General features: G+C 41.7%; 1 protein-coding gene across 4 annotated transcripts in view; it reads left to right on the top strand.

Annotated features, from left to right (window-relative positions):
* Positions 1–23,828, top strand: part of LGR4 (leucine rich repeat containing G protein-coupled receptor 4) — a 106,407-nt gene that overhangs the window by 43,699 nt on the left and 38,880 nt on the right. For 2 of the 4 annotated variants that reach the window (XM_086338545.1, XM_086338548.1), the window contains exon 2: positions 13,635–13,706. In XM_086338545.1, coding sequence (XP_086194671.1) covers positions 13,635–13,706 — 72 coding nt within the window. Of the gene's footprint in view, positions 1–8,130; positions 8,262–10,506; positions 10,697–13,634; positions 13,707–23,828 lie in introns of those variants that run through there. The other 2 variants (XM_086338547.1, XM_086338550.1) reach the window with 2 other exon arrangements.

The following is a 23,828-nucleotide window of genomic DNA, read 5'->3' as shown; positions in this document are numbered from 1 at the left end:
ACCGAAGCCCACATCTGCTGAAACAAAATTTCCTGAGACAGTACTTACCTTAATTACATTTGATGCATTCTGATGTTTTTCTGTTTTATTCTCTATTCCTTCATATCTTAGTTGAAAAAAAAAGTTGGCTCTGACCCATTAAAGTGATTTCACCATCCATTAATTGGTTGTGAGCTGAAGTTTTAAAAAATACGCGTCTAAACAGTTTTCTTGGGTGGGTGTGCACGTTTAAAGGCAAGGACCATGAAGTAATGTTTTCCTATCAGTGGTGTTAATAAGTGTAGCCATAATAAAACAGCAACCGTTTAGTTAATTAGAATATTTACCATAATAAATGCCGTGGGATTGATTTCTTTATGAATAGTGCATTTTGTCTGCTAGGATGAAGTAATTGAGTGTTTCTAATCAGCCCGGACGACAGTCCTTACAATGCTTCTTGTTGATGTTAAATGGACTATTGAAATAGCATTTTGTTTGTGTGTCTTGGCTGGTAATGAGCACTGTTTTGTCATCGTTAGGGTTACCAGAACAGCTGTTGACACCCAGAGAATGTCTGAGAATGCCCGTTAAGTAGCAAGAAAACAAGGAATATTACAGTTTAACCCTTGTCTATTCCATGTGATGCCAGATGCTAGGGGTCCTCATTCAAACTATACAAAAGAAAATAATGTTCTTTTTGTCTTTGGTATTCAATTGTTCTTTGCCATTTACTAAACACTGCTCTAGATTTAGAACATTTTACATTTTCCCCTTTAGGACACACTTGAAAACAGGCTGTGTTTAAAATGACAAAAAGCAAAAAAGCCTCAAAAACAATCAGAATTTCTTTCCATATTAGAAAAGATATTGAATTAGCCTAACTGGCTTTATTTTTTAAAGCTACTCTTTTGAGGATGTGTAATGTAAGTGACACATGACTTTTGTTGCAGTATGAAATTTACGCACCTCTGTTTTGCTCTCTCTGTCTTCTACCTTGTTGGGTTAGCATCTCCTTGAAGAACACACCCTTCAGTGTCTCCTAGACTGTATTGCTTCACCGAGACTATAAACAATTACGGCATAAAATATTACCTTTGGAAATGAAGTCATGCGTCTTTCTTAATTGCTGAACCCTTGTAATTCTGAAGGGGGTATGTTTAAGTCTGTCCTGATACACACACTTGCTAACATAAGCAAATGTAGCCTGCACATATAGGAAAAATGTGAATCACAGGGTTTCTTATTTTCTACTAATTATGCGTGGAATGTGCAGGAGCAGGAATGTCGAAGTAGAAGTCATAATGATAGATTTTAAAAGGACCTTCGAAGTTAGCAAGTACAGGATATTTTACAGCAGAGGAAGCTGAGTTCCAGAGGAGCTGGAATTTCTTCTTCCTAACTTCCCTTCCTTCCACCCCATGGCAGTAGATGGCTGCTAGAACGATCTTTCTACAGCAAATGTGACGTGCTTAGTCTTCCTCTGGTAGCTTCCCATTCTTTCGGAATAAAGTTGTGATTTCTTGAAATCATTCACAGAGGCCTTTGGGGATGTATTTTCTGCTTGTCTTGGTAGCTTCTTTTGCCAGTTATATCCATTCTGCTTTAGTACTTCAGTTCCTGTATAGTTTTATCTTGTTGACCCCTCTAGTTTTATCTCATTTAACATATTCCCACTGTCTATGAACAAAGCTAGTGGAAGTGATGGGATTCCAGCTAAACTATTTCAAATCCTTTAAAAATGATGCTTTGAAAGTGCTGCACTCAATATGCCAGCAAATTTGGAAAACAGCAGTGGCCGCAGGACTGGAAAAGGTCAGTTTTCATTCCAATCCCAAAGAAAGGCAATGCCAAAGAATGCTCAAACTGCCACACAATTGCACTCATCTCACACGCTAGTAAAGTAATGCTCAAAATTCTCCAAGCCAGGCTTCAGCAGTACGTGAACCGTGAACTTCCAGATGTTCAAGCTGGTTTTAGAAAAGGCAGAGGAACCAGAGATCAAATTGCCAACATCCTCTGAATCATGAAAAAGGAACAGAGTTCCAGAAAAACATCTACTTCTGCTTTATTGACTATGCCAAAGTCTTTGACTGTGTGGATCACAATCAACTGTGGAAAATTCTGAAAGAGATGGGCATACCAGACCACCTGACCTGCCTCTTGAGAAACCTGTATGCAGATCAGGAAACAACAGTTAGAACTGGACATGGAACAACAGACTGGTTCCAAATAGGAAAAGGAGGACGTCAAGGCTGTATATCGTCACCCTGCTTATTTAACTTATATACAGAGTACATCACGAGAAACACTGGGCTGGAAGAAGCACAAGCTGGAATCAAGATTGCTGGGAGAAATATCAATAACCTCAGATATGCAGATGACACCACCCTTATGGCAGAAAGTGAAGAGGAACTAAAAAGCCTTGTGATGAAAGTGAAAGAGGAGAGTGAAAAAGTTGGCTTAAAGCTCAACATTCAGAAAACGAAGATCATGGCATCTGGTCCCATCACTTCATGGTACATAGATGGAGAAACAGTGTCAGACTTTATTTTTCTGGGCTGAAAAATCACTGCAGATGGTGACTGCTGCCATGAAATTAAAAGATACTTCCACTTTGGAAGGAAAGTTATGACCAACCTAGATAGCGTATTCAAAAGCAGAGACATTATTTTGCCAACAAAGGTCCACCTAGTTAAGGCTATGGTTTTTCTAGTAGTCATGTATGGATGTGAAAGTTGGACTATAAAGAAAGCTGAGCACCAAAGAATTGATGCTTTTGAACTGTGGTGTTGGAGAAGACTATTGAGAGTCCCTTGGAGTGCAAGGAGATCCAACCAGATATCTAGGAAATCAGTCCTGAATATTCATTGAAAGGACTGCTGTTGACACTGAAACTCCAATACTTTGGCTACCTGATGTGAAGAGCTACTCCTTGGAAAAGACCCTGATGCTGGGAAAGATTGAAGGCAGGAAGAGAAGGGGATGGTAGAGGATGAGATGGTTGGATGACATCACCGACTCAATGGGCATGAGTTTGAGTAAACTCTGGGAGTTGGTGATGGACAGGGAGGCCTGGCGTGCTGCAGTCCATGGGGTCGCAAAGAGTCAGACACGGCTGAGTGACTGAACTGAACTGAACTGTGTAGAAGGCACCCTCTACCCAAACAAACAAGTTATCAATTCAGAGGCTTTCAATTTTTTTTTCCTATGAATCCAGTGACAACTATGTTTTACACCATGGCCCAAAATATATATGAAATCTAAATAATTGTCATGAAATAGTATTTATTCTTTGTCTGTGTGACATGTTTAACTTTGAGATTAACTGTTCCTTGAGAAATTGAAAGTCTTGGTTGCTCACTCGTGTCTTGACTCTTTGAGACCCCATGGACCCCCACCAGGCTCCTCTGTCCATGGAATTCTCCAGGCAAGAATACTGGAGTGGGTTGCCATTCTCCAGGGAATCTTCCTGACCCAGGGATAGAACCCAGGTCTCTTGCATTGCAGGCAGATTCTTTACTGTCTGAGCCACCAGGAAAGCCCAACTATTCCTTTTATTTCTTTTTTTAAATGCCATTGTCACTTACTGAATGGATTTCAGATCCCTCTCTGTGCTGCCAGCTTCCTACGGGAAGTTTGGAAGCATTTGGGGAAAGTTGTTAGTTGCACTGATTAGTGCATTGGAGGACCGGGGTGCCAGGTACTATATAGTGAGCAAGACTGTCTTGAATAATGAAGAATCATCTTGCTCAAAAGCCAATTGCATCTCTGCTGAAAAACAGTGTTGACCTAATGTATGAGACCACAGATTGAAATAGCAGCTCTCTATAAAGGAATATCTGACCTTTCTACCTCAGTACCACAGCCCTGCGTCTGGAAGCCTCTCTCTGGCTCCAGTTAGGCTGACCATCTTCCCTTGCTGTACCATGCAGATCATGGTATTTATTTATTGCTTTGTTATTGCAGAGCACCCTTAGGGTAATCTTACCTGTCTTTGTCTATCCGGGACCCAGCACACAGTCCGTCACAATCCTAACAGGTGCTCAATAAAGAAAGAATGAAGAGGCTTGGTCCAGTGCCCTCCAGGTAGATAGCAGAGGATGTAAAAACAACCAAAACAACACCAAAAAAGCAAATCAAAAACAAAAATTCTGTAGGTTTCCTGACTCTCAAGCCAAACCAGTGCTGTGCATCATGTTGTTTGGTTTTGGGGCAGGGTTGGAAAAGAGGACTTCTAGCCTCAGGATGAATTATTTTTCCTGTGGGAGAAATGTGAAAAGATAATATCATGTACACATACTTATTTGTGAAGGCCAACACAGGCCTTGAGGTTTAATTTACATACAGTAAAATATGTACTTTTACTTTTTAGCATGCAGTTCTGAGAGTTTTGATAAATGTATACAACCATGTAACCACACCATGCAAATCAAGATATACACCATTTCCACTGGGCCAAAAAAGTTCTTTCATTTCCCTTTGTAGTCAGCCTTTCTCCTGTCCCATATACCTTGTTCATGGTCATAAGTGTATGTTTAATTTTATAAGAAACTGCCATACTGTTTCCAGAGTGGGTGTGCCACTAACAGTGTGTGAGAATCCCAGTTTGTCTATATCCTTGCCAGCACTTGTTACTGGTGATTTATTTTTTTGCATTTTCACTTCAGTTCAGTTGCTCATTCGTGTCCGACTCTTTTCGACCCCATGGATTGCAGCATGCCAGGCTTACCTGTCCATCATTTTGCATTTTAGCCATTCTAATAGCTGAGTGCTATCTCATTGTGATTTAATTTGCATTTCACTAATGATGCTGTGAAAGTGCTGCACTCAATATGCCAGCAAATTTGGAAAACTCAGCAGTGGCCACAGGACTGGAAAAGGTCAGTTTTCATTCCAGTCCCAAAGAAAGGCAATGCCAAAGAATGCTCACACTGCCACACAATTGCACTCATCTCACACGCTAGTAAAGTAATGCTCAAAATTCTCCAAGCCAGGCTTCAGCAAAACATGAAGTGTGAACTTCAGATGTTCAAGCTGGTTTTAGAAAAGGCAGAGGAACCAGAGATCAAATTGCCAACATCCGCTGGATCATGGAAAAAGCAAGATACTTCCAGAAAAACATCTATTTCTGCTTTATTGACTATGCCAAAGCCTTTGACTGTGTGGATCACAATAAACTGTGGAAAATTCTGAAAGAGTTGGGCATATCAGACCACCTGACCTGCCTCTTGAGAAACCTGTATGCAGGTCAGGAAGCAACAGTTAGAACTGGACATGGAACAACAGACTGGTTCCAAATAGGAAAAGGAGGACGTCAAGGCTGTATATCGTCACCCTGCTTATTTAACTTATATACAGAGTACATCACGAGAAACGCTGGGCTGGAAGAAGCACAAGCTGGAATCAAGATTGCCAGGAGAAATATCAATAACCTCAGATATGCAGATGACACCACCCTTATGGCAGAAAGTGAAGAGGAACTAAAAAGCCTCATGATGAAAGTGAAAGTGGAGAGTGAAAAAGTTGGCTTAAAGCTCAACATTCTGAAAATGAAGATCATGGCATCCGGTCCCATCACTTCATGGTAAATAGATGGAGAAACGGTGTCAGACTTTATTTTTCTGGGCTCCAAAATCACTGCAGATGGTGACTGCTGCCATGAAATTAAAAGATACTTCCACTTTGGAAGGAAAGTTATGACCAACCTAGATAGCGTATTCAAAAGCAGAGACATTACTTTGCCAACAAAGGTCCTTCTAGTCTAGGCTGTGGTTTTTCCTGTGGTCATGTATGGATGTGAGAGTTGAACTGTAAAGAAAGCTGAGCACCAAAGAATTGATGCTTTTGAACTGTGGTGTTGGAGAAGACTCTTGAGAGTCCCTTGGACTGCAAGGAGATCCAACCTGTCCATTCTGAAGGAGATCAGCCCTGGGATTTCTCTGGAAGGAATGATGCTAAAGCTGAAACTCCAGTACTTTGGCTACCTCATGTGAAGAGTTGACTCATTGGAAAAGACTCTGATGCTGGGAGGGATTGGGGGCAGGAGGAGAAGGGGACGACAGAGGATGAGATGGTTGGATGACATCACCGACTCGATGGACGTAACTTTGAGTGAACTCCGGGAGTTGGTGATGGACAGGGAGGCCTGGCGTGCTGCAATTCATGGGGTCGCAAAGAGTCGGACACGACTGAGCGACTGAACTGAACTGAACGACTAATGTTGAACATCTTTTTATATGCTTTTTGCCATTTGTGTAATCTTTTGTCATTGTGTAATAGGTGAAGGGCCTATTCAAACCTTTTGCCCATTGAAAAATCAGATTTTTTATTGACTTTTGAGAGTTCTTTCCAGGTTATAAATACAGTCCTTTATCCCAGATGTGTTTTGCAAATGTTGTCTTCCAGTTTGTTTTGTCTTTTATTATATTCTTAACAGTGGCAATGGAGCTTTGAAAGTCTTTAAAAATGCTAAAAGGGGTTTTCATCCATAAAAGTAGATGATTATAAGACAAATTCAGCATTCTTCTCTACATCTTGCAAGGCTCTTGTAAGGCTCAAGAAATCCCGTTTTGGATTCTCTCTGCTGGGAAGCACTGAGCCCTTATGCTTGAAACACCAGGGAAGATGCCAGATAGTATGGAGCCAATTTATCCTGCTGCCTAAAATTAGAGTGGAAGCATTTTACACGGCATCAGAAGGGTGTCCATCATGCCATCTAGCAGTGAGAAAAGACGTAAGGTTAAAAAATATCTCAGAGCAAACTCTGACTAAAATGGCTCCCATTCTATTTTGGCCCCATTTCTGCAGTGTAATTAGAGAGCAGTATCTTTACACATATGTAGCTGTTCTTATTGTTTCCAAAATGCAAGAATGCATTTTAGAAAGGTTAAATTTAATTGCACTTTGCAACAATGTCTTCAGCAGTAATAGCCAGGTAAGAATAGAGCAGACTGATGAATTTTAATTGAAAGAAAGTAAGAGAACTGTGAACCTATCTTTTGGTATAAAAACTTCACCATCCTAGTGCAGGGCCTTGCACTTACATGTGTGCTTTGTACACATTTGTTAACTAGGTGACAGTGTATCTCTTTGTCTCTGGAAAAGAGACTTATCTCTTTTCTTTTTGGCACAGTGATTTCCGGGTGCAAAGGCGATCCCTCTCATGATGTATGGCTTGCCAAAAAATAGCATCGAGATATATATTAAATACACTTTCCTTAAAAGATATTTTCAGAGAATTTTTTTTTTTCCATTTTGCAAGTGAAGAATCCTAAGTGTCAAGAGATCCACATATTTAGAATGATAGCATTTCATATTGGTGAAAATATATACCATCCATAGAAAAAGAACCTGTAATATCTCCCATAAAATAGGACAGTGGTCATTCCTGGGTATTGATATTGTTGATGGTTTTCTCTGTATGTCAGTGCTTTAAAAACAGCGAATATTGGTTGCTTTGTTATAAAAGTGGTGAGTGAAAGAGAGCACTTGCCCAAAGGTTCAGAATCCTGTCAGAAAAGAAATTAAACTTGGGACTGCGCTGCTGGTCCAGTGGCCGTGACTGAGCTCCTAATGCGTGGGACCTGGGTTCAACCCCCAGTCAGGGAACCAAATCCCACGTGCTGCAACTAAGACCTGGCACAGCTGAATCGATAAACAAATACTGAGAGGGGAAAAGGGGGAATTAAGCTCTTCATACGCCTTGTCTAGAACCTTGGTGGTGTGTGTGCGTCTACATCACTTCTCTGTGAAAGAGACCTTCCCTTCCAGTGTGTCCCACCAGGGACGTTTTTCAAATTTAGTTTGTTTTTCATTTTTGTTCACACAGTAGACATCTGTGGGCCTGAAAACTTCTGGTGGATGACAAGACCCTCGAAAAGTCATTGGAATAGTATTAGTTCTTTATCATTGTCAGCATGTGTCTGCTGAGTTTCAGGACATCACCACCATTTTCTGTGGAACGGTTTAGAGAATGGTGTGTTTTGTAGAAGCTGTTTGTAATTTATTAAACATAATTTATCGACTTCTCATTTGGCCGGGTAATATTTGCGTTATTACTAACACCGTGGCAGCAAAAGTGCAGTTTTATCTAACACAAATAGGAGGGTTTATTCAAAGTTAGATAACATTGGGTCAATCACAGTATATTTAAAATTAAATAACCCTATGGCAAAAGGCCCAGACCAGCAAGCATGCGGTGGCGAAGTCCGCGGTGGTACTCTCTGGGCCATCAGCAAACAGGTTGGGCTCGCTTCGGGAGCATTTTACAGGGATTTTAAAAGGTATCTTGTTGAAACTTGATGTTCCTCTCTACTCAGTAGATGCTTTAGCATTAGTGAATTTTATGAGTGGAAAAAGGATAGTTTAACCACTGAGGAGATTTAGGAGTTTCAATTAAACAATTGCACCGTTTCAGTGTCAATTTTGAAGTCGGTGACTGCTGGTATTGGAGGTTTCACCTTTATTTTCCTAGTGGGGTGATGTACTTTGGCATTTTTGATCTCTGTTGTAAAAACTGGGGACTATTACATTGGGTGTGATACGCGTATGCCCTGTTCCAGTTGGTATACCTTGAGAGGCCTAAATTATAAAGAAATCTGTTATGGAACCAGTATGTATAGAAAACATATATTCAGGCATTTCCCCCCATTAAGTAAAAGTTCTGGGTTCTATCGCCTGCTTCATCACTTATGGTGCAAAGTCCTCCTGGCGCAAAGCCATTTGAAAATGGCTCTTATCTTTCCTGTATTTCTAACAATTTTCCTATGAGGATGTAATTTCCTACCTCCTTCTCTCCCTTGTCTCCCTTCCTTCTCTGTCGTCAACCAGGCCTCAACATTTTACTTTTTTTAAAGCAAAGTTCTTTGGTCTCAAGGGCTCTTCTATCTCAACATCTTTGACTCCTGGAATTCTGGAGTTTAGAATCCAGTTTTGCAGTTAGGAACAACTCCAGGTTCTAGACCTTCTGCACCATTTAGTATTTCCCTTGTGTAAAAGTGGTTTCTTTTCTGGGGAAGCAGGCCACCAAAGGCAGTGAGGTGCTTGGCCTGCTGGCTCTCGGTCCAGTGGATTCACACAGCTTCTAGGAGCGGAGGACATAACACCTGTTACTTATTTAGCTTTTTATATGTGACTTGACATGGGGTCCCCTGGTGGCTCAGTGGTAAAGAATCCTCCTGCCAATGCAGGAGATGCAGGTTCGATCCCTGGGTCGTGAAGAAACCCTGGAGTAGGATGTGGCTACCCACTGCAGTTTTCTTGCCTGGGAAATCCCATAGACAGAGGAGCCTCGTGGGCTACAGTCCATGGGGCTGGACTTACTGACTGAACAACAGCAACGTGGCTTGACATTTTCTGGTCTTTACAGAATGCTACAGGATTTAGTTACTACTGCCTCCTTTATCTAAATGAAGAAGCCAGGGCTCAGAAAAGATGACCAGTTTGCCCAAGATCACACAGCTAATGCTGGTGAATCCATATGAAAGCCTTAATCTTCGAGGCCTGTGCCCTTCCGTTTATGCCAGGTTGGCTCCAAGTATCCTTTCTCTTGAAATCACTCTTTGGAGGCTTTTGAGTTGGTGGTCTCTGACCTCATAAGATTATTTGTTTTCTACCTTATACTTATTTTCTTCATAGGAACCCAGGATTGCAAATCTCCGGGTATAACTACAGATGTTCCTGGCAAGATTGTGTTGCTCATCATGAATGTCAAAGCACTGACCTAGGGGTGTTATCTTCTAGCTAAAAATTTTCTGTATCATTTTCTTTTACTTATGTACTTCAGTAATTTATAGGCCCATGAGCCCAATATATTTGTAATTATTGGCTTAGGGCTTCCATTTGTAAATTGTTACAGTTAAGTCATCACCCCCAGCATCCGAAGCCTGGAGCTCTCGTGCCGGTGCTGGTGATGTCGGGTCTGGAATCTACTCTTGGGGCTGTCTGTAGGTTGTTTATCACCATTAGCCCTCATTATTTTAAATGAGTACCCACCCACCTTATACTCTGTAACCACATGTTTCCAGAGCTTCTCTGGAGATTATATCTTGCAGGTCCCCCCTCCCTTTCTTTTCTTTTTCTCCTCCTTACTTGCAAATGCTTTGTAAGTGAGGCCCAGAAAATATGAAGGAAAACACCTAAAAAAATAGTATGTGAAATTCAGATCAGTTTGGAAACAAGTGTTGCTTCTGACTCTGAAGCTTTGGGAGAAAAAAAAACCCTCACCAAGTGTGTTTAACACATATTAGTTTGTAAATATGGAGTCCCACTAATTGCATTTATAGCTCACAGCAAAACTACCTGTTATGTCTTGTTACTCTGAGGGGGGAAAAATGAGAGAGTTATATAGGTGTATGCATTTTACAAAATTGGAATTCAGGGAAGAGTGTGGTGTAAATTCTTCTATAATTATGTCTTTTTCTGCTGAGGCAGTTAGTCAGTTTTTCTGTTGCTGTGATGCTCACCTGAATTCAGGTGTCCCAAACTTAGAGGAAGGGCTTCCCAGGTGGCTTAGTGGTAAGAGAATCCACTTGCCAATGCAGGAGATATGGGTTTGATCCCTTGTTTGGGAAGATCCTCTGGAGGAGGAAATGGCAACCTGCTGCAGTATTCTTGCCTAGGAAGTCCCACGGACAGAGGAGCCTGGTGGACTGCAATCCATGTGTCACAAAGAGCCAGACATGACTGAGCACACGCACATGCAAATTTAGAGGAAATGGTATGGAGTACCTCCTTTCATAAAGAAATTATGGTTGTCCTCCTTTTCCCTGTTAATTGGAATGACTAAAGAACACCAAAATTGTGTGATATTTTGCAGAATCGCTGCTTACTTATTAGCTTGCTTTTCCATGTGATTAAAAGTTTTGTTGTGTTCTTACCAATTATTTTATTGGTTAAAGGTAAATGTGTTTTGGTTAAAGGTAAATGTGACAGAGGATGAGATGGTTGGATGGCATCACCGACTCAATGGACATGAGTTTGAGTAAACTCCGAGAGTTGGTGATGGACAGGGAGGCCTGGTGTGCTGCGGTCCGTGGGGTCGCAGAGCCGGACACAACTGAGTGACTGAACTGAAATGTGTTTCCAGTGGAAGTGGTTCAGTTGTTTTATAATGACAAACCAGGAGTCTTTAAATGTTGCTTTATGGCCAGTTTTCAGAAAGCTGCCTTTTCCATCAGGTGAAAGTGAAAGTGAAGTCCTATCTGACTCTTTGCCACCCTGTGGGCTGTAGCCTACCAGGCTCCTCCATCCATGGGATTTCCAGGCAAGAGTACTGGAGTGGGTTGCCATTTCCTTCTCCAGGTGATCTTCCCGACCCAGGGATTGAACTCAGGTCTCCTGCATTGCAGGCAGACGCTTTACCCTCTGAGCCACCAGGGTCCGTGAACCTCATGTATTTTCATCAGGGAGGGTGAGCACCTCCATGAAAACTACCAAAAAAAGTGAATCATGGAAGTATATGTCAGGCCAGGAAGCACCTCAGTACATCAGTGCAGCTCCCCACCCCCACCATTTTACAGATAAGCAAACCATGGCCCAGGATTAAATAATATTCCTTCTGACCCCTGTTGGGGTGCTGTTTCTCTAGTATGTTGTTCCAGTGTTTATGAGAAATAAAAGGTTCCCCCCTCCCCTTCCCCAGGGATAATAATAGTTAACTAAATTAGTATCAGGGCCTGTATTTAAAAATAATAATTCCTAGAAAAGTGTATTAATTTTATTTTCTTATAAATTATCTTTAGTAGAATTTGAGTTGTTTTTAATGATAGACAACTTTGGAATGCATGTGAACCCCTTTGGTCAGAGGATTCATCTCCAGAGAATTTTCAGAATTTTGTTTCTTCAATAGCTAAAGCTATTTATAGTTTTATTATTATTATTATTATTTTCAAGCAGAAGCGCTCTTCCTGAGATCCTCTGATTATCTTGCCAAGGTCTTGGGGGCAGTGTCCCCCCCTCTTTTTAACCTTGGTTGGACTCAGGATTTGCTTTATGTCCTGACTACCACTGGAGCGAAGTAGCAGGATCCAAATGATGTTTTAAAAGACTCGAAGTTTGGAGTTAAGATCTTGGGCTCTGGAGCTCACATGTCCTGTTATACCACTTGCTGGTGGCCTCAGGGAGGTTATTTTGCCCCAGGAAGCCTCAGTTTCCCCCTTCATAGAATGAGATCAACGTGCAGTCTTATCCCCTGATCGGTATTTGCGACATGTCAGCTGCTCCTGCTGTTTTTGCTACTGCATTGTTATTATTATTCCCAAGCCAAAATGTTTCCCAAACATGCCTTGAGAAAGGCTAGTAAGAAGGAAAGCAAATTCCACTTTTAACTGTTGATGAGAGGGAAGGTGGGGAGAAGGGACTGACCTATGTTGATACTCAGTGTCCTTTAAAGGAAAATTTTACCTGATCAGAGTAAGGAAAAGAAAGTGGTATTATTGTCAGCTGGTTTCTGTGTGCTTGATTTCTCTTCCACTTTCTTAGACCCATTTGTCTGATCCAGTCATGGGAAAGTCACGTGTGAATTTTTATCGTGCTTTATAGAAAGGAGAGACCTGTGGGCTGAACCACAGAGTTTAACAGCAGATAAACAGGCGGGGGCAGGCTTCCTTGGTGGCTGAGTGGTGAAGAATCCACCTGCCAATGCAGGAGATGCAATATCGACCCCTGGGTCAGGAAGATCCCCTGGAGGAGGAAATGGCAACCCACTCCAGTATTTTTGCCTGGAGAATCCCATGGACAGAGGAGCCTGGCAAGCTATAGTCCACGGGGTTGCAAAAGAGTCAGACATGACTTAGCGACAAAGCAGCAGCAACAACAGCAAAAGAGGCAGGGGGACCTGGGTGAGGCGGGCAACCCAGAACCTGCAGGGACTGTCCCTGGTGAGGCTGCCTTCACCTGCGTATCACACTGTCCAGATTAAGCAGAGTGTGGAAGGAGAAAGCCAGGCCAAAAGACAGCTGTCAGAGAAGAAGAAAATGGTTAATAAAGTGTTTTGTTCAGCTGCTTGAACTAGTTAATTGTTGAGTTCTGTTGTCGAGTGGGTACCCTCCTTGCTGCTGTCTCTTTAAGGAAAAACTGGAAGTGGACCACATACCTGTCATGTACGCACTTGTTTGCAGCCTGCATCTATTCATAGGCTAAAAATGAAATCTACTTACAACTATTACCTGGAGGACTTTTATAGGTTTTACAGAAAATATGACTGGGGTACAGTTAGGACCTGTTTTATTATCCCTGACAGTGGCTTAAGAAGCCACCGTAGCTGTAGATCTCTTTTATCAAGTTCTGGGTATTCGTTTGCTTACTTTTGTCAGGTACACAGTACTTTGAATACCAGAGCCCTGAAAGGCCACACCAGCTCACTCACTGTGGGTAGTTGGAGACATTTTTTCCCCTAAGAATACTTAAAGGGCAAAAACCCAGGATCTGGATATAGCATAAATGATGGGGTATAATTTTTAATAAAACATTGAACTTTTCTGTTTTCTTAACATTGCATTCTGAAGCTAAATTATGACTATTCCTATGTCTGTCTTCTATGCTTATTTTTCTTGCTTCTTTTCAAAATTTTATCACCTAATTATTTTTCCGTCGAATTAAGTGCTTTAAGTATAATATAACATAATTAACAATCTTCTTAACTTTATGTTTTCCAGGGATATCAGCATGAATAACATTACTCAGTTACCAGAAGATGCATTTAAGAACTTCCCTTTTCTAGAGGAGTTGTAAGTATTCTTTTGAGAACTGTTTTTTTGTTTATTTGAGTATTTCTCCTTTTCTCTTTGGAAGTTCTCACAACAGAGATTGTCTGCTGTTTCTCAGGGGACACTCAGAGAACTGGGTTCAGTGGCCTCAGAATAGTGGAAACCATGTGTTTTGGGGGAAGCAGACTTGAGTTTTTAAGAAATGTGATCGCTGAAGTTATTTTTGAAAGTCAGGATGAAAAATGCTACTTCCATGGGACTTTTTTGCTGCAATTGTTATGACTACGAATGAGGCAGTGACACAGGTTAATTACAGTGCTTTCCCAAGATAACGAGCCTGCTATGTAATTACCATGATTGCCACAGGAGTTGCTGTGTGGGCAATAGAACCGTAAAGAATAATCCACAGCATTTCAGGGTCATGATGCAGCAGATGACCTCAATGTGAGCCAGCAGAAAACTTTCCTTGGACATGGGCAGGTGGTCTTTGGGAGAGGGGCGAAGACATGGAACATCCTTCGGGTCTCTGAGAACACCTTTAACGTTAAGCCTGTTTCTGAACTTGGCGGTGTCATCTCGCATTTCCAATTTAACAGCTTACATGAGGGAGAAGTTCTTTCCACCTGTAACCTCCATTTTGTTTTTCTCTCCACACCATTTAAAGTTCATCATCAAAATAAGCACTTTTAGATTTTATAGGAATTGGCAATGATCAATAGCTTTTAAGAATTCAGACGAAAAATAAAGTCATAGTTGACTTGAGTTAAATGGAGGGCTTTAAAAACAGCTAAGCTAATGGATTATGTAATATGTAGAGGCAAGAAGGTGACAGTTTGATGGTAAGAACATCAAAGAGCTATAGCCCTGAAGGAATCTAAATTCATATTACGGATTGTGCCCTACAGCCAGCTGTTGAGTTTTAGATCCAAGTCAGTGACTGTCTCTCTTATCTTAGGTCGGCCCCTCCCTGCACATGGGGACTCGGAATCGAAAATAAGACAGGCAGGTTGTGCTCCCAGTTTCTGACACTGTTGAAACAGCAGTTAAGGATTTAGTGAAGTTAAGAAGTTTTTCTTCCCACACTACTTAATTGAACGTGATGTTCCCACAGCAGAAGTTGGGCAGAGGTTCTTTGCCACTTCCAAGCTTGTGAACTGGGTCAAGTTATTTAACCTCCCTCGATTCAGTTTCTTTGTCTATAAGGTGCAGATAAGACAGAATGAATTAAAATAGATGTTAAATACTTAGGACAGTGCGTGAAGCAGGGTGAGTGTAATGTAAATGCTGGCTGGTATTTATTTCATCATTTTAAAAGTGCTTAAGGTGGGGGTGGGGTACGGGGAGCAGCAGCTTGTATACCAATTGTTGTCATGGGTTACAAGGTTTCAATGTATGTTTTACTTTATTTTTGCCTGTTTTTTTTTTTTTTTTCCCCCCTTGAATGAAATTAATTCCTTTGTAAGAAATAGCTCTTCGTTTTTAATTAGACATTTACATTGAATGAAAAAGCAGTGAGCTGTGTGTTTGAAGCCCCCAAATTCCCACCCTCCCAATCAAGCTCAAAGATGCCTCAGCTATTTCTTTTCATTTCACATATAGTTTCAGCCTTTAGGATTAGTCTCCCTTTACAGAAGGAATCACGCAGTGAAAGGCCATTCATGAGCATGGGTTCAGCTGTTGGATCGCCCCCAGAGATACGAGACGCACTGGGCGAGAAGTGGAGAAGCCTCCTTGCTCTGGTGAACCACGTGTGCACACCACGTTGTCAGTGCCTTTGACTGGCAGCCAGCCCCCTTGGAGGGATTGGTGGTGAGCGCCTGGATATGGAGTCCACCCTGGCTAATCTCTGCTTTGTGAAGTTCGCATCTTGGATTTCATAAAACTCTCAAATGACCAAGCATATATCAAGCTCACAAATTCTGTCAACTGAGAGTTTTAATTGGAACCAAATTGGATTTGATGGCTAGTCTTTTGTAGTGAGGTTTTGTTCGCTTCACATTCTGCTTATGGCAGCAAGAAAGCCCATCCTATGAAGTCTGTATGGCTCCTGCAAATACTGTATAGGATTTCAGAAATGAATTTGGTCAGGAGTGCTGATGGTTAATTTTAAAGAGTCCTTCAGAATAGTCTTTCACATGCTGGGTATACTTACAGGCATTTGAGGGAATTTCTTTTCCATGTTAATGGAATCAGGGTAAAAAGCCTGTGTTTTTTCTTTACAAAACACCGTAGCAGAGTTTGACATTCCAAAATGATGCTGCCAGGAGTATTGTAATATTCCAGAAACAGCATCACCCTTTGTCCAAAAGTCATCTGGAAGTCATTTAAGAGTGATTGTGAAGCTGAAGTGCCCGGAACAGAAATGAGTGATTTACTGAGGGCTTTTTTTTTTTTTTTTTTCCACAATAGTTAATGAGGTGTGCTTTACATGATGTGACTGGTTTGGCTGAATTTTATATGATAATTCAGAATGCTGGGAGTATTGGGTGGAATCAGTTCCCAACTTAAGAAGTGTTTATAGATGTTTACGCATTCACTTGTTCTTTCGACAAACACTGAATCCGGCTCTGTGCTGGGTCCTCTGATGGGTGTCAGGGACACCAAGACAAGTTAAGTGTGGTCTTTGTCCTTGGAGTTGACAGTCTGTCCAGCACCATTTCCACTAGCCACAGATGGTTATTTAAATCTAGACTTACAATAATTAAAACTAAAATAAATGCTCAGTTTTTAGTGGAGCTAGCCATCTTTCAAGTGCTCAGTAACCACCTGTGGCTCGTGACTCTTGTGATGGACAGTGCCCATGTAGACAGTTTCCATCGCTGCAGAAAGTTCATTTGGACAGCAAGGGTCCAGGGGAAGAGTGGAGCTAACACTTGGTGTGGCATGGTGAAGATTGTCCTAGTGTGCACAGGGTCAGTGGAAGCCTGAAGTAACCTGTTTATTGAGACTGGAGGATTTGGGAAAGGCTTTCCAGAATAGCTTCAGCTGAGTCTTGAAGGACACATGAGAATTAGCTGGGTGAGGATGGGTAGTCAGGGTACTCCAGGAAGAACCTTATAGCATGTGCAAAGGCACGGAGGTAGACATTTCAGAAGTGTTAGGACACAAGATGATAGTTATTGCCACTGAAATAGAGAAATGTGAAATATTGAAAGGTAGAGAAATGTGAGGAGATGAGGCCAGATCACCAAGGGACTTTTTAAGCTAAGGAGTTTAGACTTTATCCTGAAGGAGCTGAATTGGGTATGAGGGTAAGTGATAGGGAGGAGACTAAGATTTTTTTTCCCTGAATGACTAGATGCCATTCACTGATTTTTTTTTTCCCCCTCTCTTTCTCTGGGAATCCAAAAACATAGGATCTAACCCTAAATTCATTACATAAAATGTGTAGTCTTGAAACAGTCTATTGATTTTCACATCTCAATTTCCTACTCTTTAAAATGGGACTCTTCACAGTAGTATTGTAAAGGGAAGAGGGAATTATTTATGTAAAAATGCTTTGTGACCATGAAGTGCTACATTGACATGAGTAATGTAGATTTCATTAATCCGATTAAACATTGCTGTCTTTCTTGAAGTATTTAGGGGAGAGGTTGTTTGGCTTGGAGATAGGAGTTGGAATGGGCCCTTATAGATTTTTGTTAGTGATGTGAAAGGAAAGGCAGAATTTTTGGAAAATATTCATTTAGCATCCACAAAGTTGGTGTCTGATGTGATGCTGTGTGTGCTCAGTCACTCCATCACATCTGACTCTTTGTGACCCCATGGACTGTAGCCCACCAGGCTCCTCTGTCCATGTAATTTTTCAGGCAAGTATACTGAAGGCGGCTGCCATTTCCTACTCCAGGGGATCTTCCCAACCCAGGGATAGAACCTGGGTCTCTCGGGTCTCCTGCATTAGCAGATGGATTCTTTACTTCTGAGCCACCAGGGAAGCCTCCATACTACACGTTGCTGCCATAGTATTTTGGCTGTCCTTGAGACCTGTCAGGGCATTGGTAGCCATTTAGGGAATGGCTGAAATGTGGAGTTGTGAAATTGATTTAATTAGAAACAGGAGAAGGAGTATCCAACTGCTTTCCATAGGCTCCCACTGAGAAATCCGTGAATGTTACTGTGAGCTTAGATGTTGCAACAGCAGTGGAGACTGTTGCCAGCTTTGGCACTTGTACAGTTATTGTTTAATACATACTATAAGACTAGGCTAGTTCTATCTGTTTCAAAATGGACTTTGGAACTCTTTACAATGCTAAAGTGAAAATTAGTTCTCTGACTACTTGTTTTTTTGGGCAGGTGCGTCTGTAGGACAGTTAATTCCTAGTAGAGATATTACTTTACAGAAGAGAACTACTAAGTAATTTCAACAGGAGAATAAAGAGTGGGTTAAAATTAAAAGTTATAAATACTTTAGCCAGTAGTTGAACACACACACACACACACACACACACACACAGGTACATGCAGACAATATAAAATGTGTGTACTTTTTTTTCAGAACCATTTGAAAGTAAGTTGCAATCGTTGAATTCTCCTTTACTTTTAAATAGTGCATTGTTTATTCCAAAAACACAAGGATATTTGTTTAAATAATTGCACTGCAGTTATCAAACAGAAATCTAGATTCCTATGTATTATTTGGTCTGTAATTCTTATTCAGATTTGATAGCTAATCCAGTAATATTCTTTAGCAAAAAAAAAAAGTAGAATTGTGGTTCAGGATACATTTAGAACCACAAGTTGCACCTGGTTGCTATGTCTTGCTAATCCATTTCGATTTTCTAAAACTAAGTTTTATGGTCTCTATTTGAGTTGCTGCTGCTGCTAAATCGCTTCAGTTGTGTCCGACTCTGTGCGACCGCATAGACGGCAGCCCACCAGGCTCCCCCGTCCCTGGGATTCTCCAGGCAAGAACACTGGAGTGGGTTGCCATTTCCTTCTCCAATGCATGAAAGTAAAAAGTGAAAGTAAGTTGCTCAGTCGTGTCTGACTCTTAGCGACCCCATGGACTGCAGCCTACCAGGCTCTTCAGTCCATGGGACCTTCCAGGCAAGAGTACTGGAGTGGGGTGCCATTGCCTTCTCCGCTATTTGAGTTACTACACATAATTAAAATCAATCAAGCCTGGCAAAAGGAAGTTATTTTAGGGTTCAGTAGCAATAATAATGGCAGCCAAAATTTATTGAGAGTTTCTTATGTACTAAAAAACTTAGAGCATATAATCTAGTTTACTGCTCACAAGATTCTTATATATCATCATGCTAAGTTATAGATGTGGACAAGGAGGCTTTAGAGAGGTGAAAAACTCACTAGGTCATATAGTCAATAGCAGAGCCAGGATCTGAATTCATGTCGATCTGATTCAAGTATTTCGTCTTAATTTCTAAGCTGTGATACTGTCTCAAGAGGCATAGGATTGGAAGCAAGCCTAAGAGGACACCTATTTACTCTCATCTACAATGCTAAGTATGTCCCAAGCTAACTGTCAAAGATGGTTGGCTGCCTAACATATCCCTTAAGCTAAGCTAACTCACTTCAGTCGTGTCTGACTCTGTGTGACTCCATAGACGGCAGCCCACCAGGCTCCCTCGTCCCTGGGATTCTCCAGGCAAGAACACTGGAGTGGGTTGCCGTTTCCTTCTCCAAGCATGAAAGTGAAAAGTGAACGTGAAGTTGCCCAGTCGTGTCCGACTCTTAGCGATCCCATGGACTGCAGCCTACCAGGCTCCTCCATCCATGGGATTTTCCAGGCAAGAGTACTGGAGTGGGGTGATCCCTTAGTAAGGTCATTGAACAGAAAACTTATTAACAAAGAGATCTTCCTAGAATGAGGTTTTCTGGCCTAGCCATACCATTTTATAGGTGCGACTATCAAGGCTCAACAGTAGATGAGTGGCAAGTTCCAAGCACTACAGTTAGCATGCATCCGAGCCAGAATGAGACCTACCTAGTTCAATGCCATGTCCACTATGTCCCATCACCTTTGGTATTTGAGATGCAGAAGTAGTTTCAAATAGTCTTACTGGGTTGTCTAGAGCTCTAGAAAGTAGCAGACTCGGTTCTCTTCCAGTATTTACAAGGAATTTCCTTTGCTTCCAAACTAACATTTGACTCACTTAACGTTTACTCCCTTGATGAAGGCTTCTCAGATAAGCTTTTTCAACTGTAATAATTTCCCCCTGTGATTTCTGATAAATTTGACTGTGATATTTGACAGTTCAAAATGTTTTCTTGGAATTCTCTTGTTCCACTTTATAGTGTCTTGGTAGGATGAGTTGGTAGTGAAGATCCCTACATTTGCTGTTGGAAACTGTGTAGTCATCTCACAGAGGCGTATGGGTGCTCTCCGACTCACACCATTTCCTGTGTATGATGTGGGGACCTCTCAGATTCGGTTATAAGGGTGAGAAGAGAAATGGGAGGGATCCTGTACTTACTGGACCTTCTGTGTACCAGACAGGTCGTCCTAGAGCAAGATTGTTTTGTTTGAATTCATAAAACTCTGTGGGCTATATATATTCCCATTTTGGTGACGAGGAAGCTGAATTTTTCTTGAGGTTGTCCCAAGGTCACATAGCCTGTTAGTAATGGGTCTGATTTCAGTCCCACATCTGACAGTGTAGATGTGAAAAGAACAAGGAAGGACTTCATTAGACAGTTCATTGATTCATCAGACTGGTGTTAGGTAGAGCGCTGTGTGCATTGCTGAAGTCAGCTGAGGTTCTTGCCTTCCAGAGAGATGAATGGTGTAGTAGAGTGATGGGAGTTCAAAGGAGAAAGGAAGGGAAATAACTTCTAGCAAAAAAGATTAAGGAAGGCCTCATCAAAGAGTTGGCATTGGTAGAGAGAGCCTCAAGGGATGGCAGAGTTATTCATGAGGAGATGTGGAAAAAGGAGGATGAGCAAAGATATGGAAATAGACTGGGACAGGAAGAAGGAGTGCAGGGTTTGGTTTGATTTTAGAAAGGATTTCTGTTGGTTTGATTTTAGAAAGGATTTCCGAAAGGAAATTCTGGGAAGGAAACCTTGAAAGGAGTCGAAGGCCAGGCTGAGGACATTTCTTGGCAGACTCGTGGAGGAGGGTCAGGTGTTGTGTGGCTATGGAATTTTGAGCTAGGAAATGACTTGGTCAGACGTGACCTTCTGTCATATAAACGTAATCTTGTAGCACAGAGGAGGATGCTTGGGACTGAGTGCGTGCAAGGAAGCAGATGAAGATGATAATGGCAGTAGTCCAGGTGAGAACTATGAGACTCTGAACTCAGGTAGATGAAAGTTAGTAACAGGGAAGAGGAAACTTGGCCTAAGGTGTTATGCAAATAGACTCAAGAGGACGTCTCAGCTGGGACGGCAGGGGTTGTTGTCAATAACACTTCACTTTTATTTTATTTATTTTTGTAGTTGCAGTATGCGGGATCTTTAGTTGCAGCAGTCGAACTCTTGGTTGAGGCTTGTGGGATCTAGTTCCCTGACTAGGGATTGAACCCGGCCCCCTGCATTGGGGAGCAAGGAGTCTTAACCACTGGACCACCAGGGAAGTCCAGTCCAGCACTTCACTTGTAGATTACCAGGAATTTGGTGGTATTTTGACAAAACTAAAGGCCATGCAGTAAGACAAATTGGTCCAGAAGAGAAGATAGTATGTGCAGTTCTGAATATACAGCTTGATTTTAGGTGAGAGAGGCATAGGGACATCTGGAAATACAGATGTGGAGTCAAGACTTGAGATGGATGGGTGGGGAGTCTAGAATGGAGTTTCATGGGTATAGATTTTAGAGTCTTTTATTTTGAGGGGATTACTGGAAACATTAGGTAGAAAGAGCTTGCCAAAGGAGAGAGGGCAGAAGGAAAGGGAAGAGGGCCAAAGACAACTCATTGGGAAACACTTGAATCAGGGTGTGGGAAGAAGACCAAGTGCCAGGGGGGCAGGATAACTAGGGCAGAACCGTGCTCTGGGAGCTGTGGGAGGGGAGGTTTTTCACAAGGAATGAAGGATCAACATTGACATGCTGGAGAAAGGTGCCTACAGCCAGATCATAACAAAAGGCCTTGCATTTAATTTTTTTTTTTTAGGAGTCCTCTCTACTGAGAGTTGTGAGAGTGCCTTTGGGGTAAAGAAGTTCACCTTAAAGCAGACGTTTGGGGACTGCTAGTAGGTAGTTTGTGGTTTGGAGAGAGAAAATGATGTTTGAAATATGTCTATTACCTGACGGGAGTCCACAGGGTGTAAGAGACAGAACCCCAGCTGAGGTATCATAGAGGATTTATTGTTTCAGGTAGATCTAGGAAGTCTAGAGATGGAGTTGGCTTCAGATGGTCCTGGATCTCGGGGTTTCACAGTTGTGAGAGTTTTCTCATGCTTTCCATTTCTCAGCTTCAGTTGTCTCTATGTTAGTGTTTTTGATTTTGTTCTTTCCTGTGGTATTTAGCCTGTCTCCATATAATGGGTAAAATAACCTTCAACAGCCCCACGTAAGTCTTTGCATCTTGAGATCTGAGATGAGCATGTAAAATCTTCCTTTTTGCTTTTAGCAGCAAAATCTCCAGAGGACTTTAGTTGGCCAGACCTGTCCCATGTGCTGTCCTTGAACCACTCTCCTCTTTGGGTTGGTGTGGTCCATCCTGGGCCCTCCGCTTATCCCCACTAGGACCACCTGGAGTGAGGAAGAAGCCTCCCAAAGAACTGATAGTGGAACCAACAGGCTCTGAACCTTTGTCTTTCAGTGCTTAGCAGCTTAGAAGTAGAGGCGATAGAACATGTGATATACTCAGAATTGGGGTTTAAATTAGTATTTCATAAGCAGCTAGGGGAAATCAAGCCGGAGAATCAACAATTCATTGTTACAGTGTTTGACATGGAATTCAGAAAGTGTAGAGAGGCTAATGAAACCACAATTTGCTGGCGCATTTACCTATTTTGCTGCTGCTACTAAGTCGCTTCAGTCGTGTCCGACTCTGTGTGACCCCATAGACAGCAGCCCACCAGGCTCCCCTGTCCCTGGGATTCTCCAGGCAAGAATACTGGAGTGGGTTGCCATTTCCTTCTCCAATGCATGAAGGTGAAAAGTGAAAGTGAAGTAGCTCAGTCCTGTCCGACTCTGAGCGACCCCATGGACTGCAGCCTACTGGGCTCCTCCGTCCAAGGGATTTTCCAGGCAAGAGTACTGGAGTGGGGTGCCATCACCTTCTCCGTTAACTATTTTAATCAAAGCTAATTATTTGTTCTTTGACTAAAAGTAATACTGTCTACAAGTAAGTGAAAATGTCTTTAATATTCTACGAGCATGATTGAATTTTCCAGTAAGGAAATAGGCAAAGTCATTTCTTTCATGTATTGTCCACTCTTAGTCAACCATGATTTATTCTGTAGTAGAATTTTAATTCAGAATTTGTTCATCATTTGCCCCTGTTGGCTTTTATGCATACATCAAAGATTATGTTAGACATGCTAAAAATACTTGTATCATCGATGTACTTGGCTTTGTAAGGAAATAATCCTAAAATTAATGGGTACTCAATTTTTAAAAATCTGGATGCATAGGAAGATAAGGAGAAGGGAGGAAAAACGACCTGTATCTTACCGTAGGAAATACCTATGGTTAACATTTTGTTGTTTACACTTCTCAACTCTTCTCTTAGTATATGTATGTACTTTCTTTTCTCAGCATGATTGGTTAAGACCAATCAGAATTTACTCATGGAGGTGAGTCACATTTGAACAAACCTAAGCTCTGCCAGGAAGGCAGGGCTGGTATTTGGTAGGCAACCAACAGTGTGTGCCGTGGTTCCTCTCTCTCCTAGTCACATCTTACTCATTTTATCTAGTCTGTTTTGAGCCCCTTCTGCTATTAAAAAGTCTTCCCTGGTCTTCCTTATCCAGATTCCTCTTGCACCTTCTCTGCTCCTCCCCATTTAGCACTAGATTGAATGCCTTGTTATTTCGTGTTCCAGGTGAGTCAGTCCACACCTGTCTATTCGATTCCACAGACTCTCCTCCAAGTGCAGCACCTACGGTCACTGTTCTGCTGCACATGATCTTTGGTGACAGTGACCACATTTTAGAATCTGAAATTGAGGGAGGGGTTAAGACAAAGGATCTCTTCTTATTTTGAGTTTATTGAAGTAATAAACCTTATCAGCCTGTAT

The sequence above is a fragment of the Bos grunniens genome, chromosome 15, assembly GCF_055505025.1.
Source record: "Bos grunniens cultivar Pamir isolate PY7600 chromosome 15, Bosgru_T2T1.0, whole genome shotgun sequence".
Lineage (NCBI taxonomy): Eukaryota > Metazoa > Chordata > Mammalia > Artiodactyla > Bovidae > Bos > Bos grunniens.
This window is presented reverse-complemented; position numbering and strand designations above follow the sequence as displayed.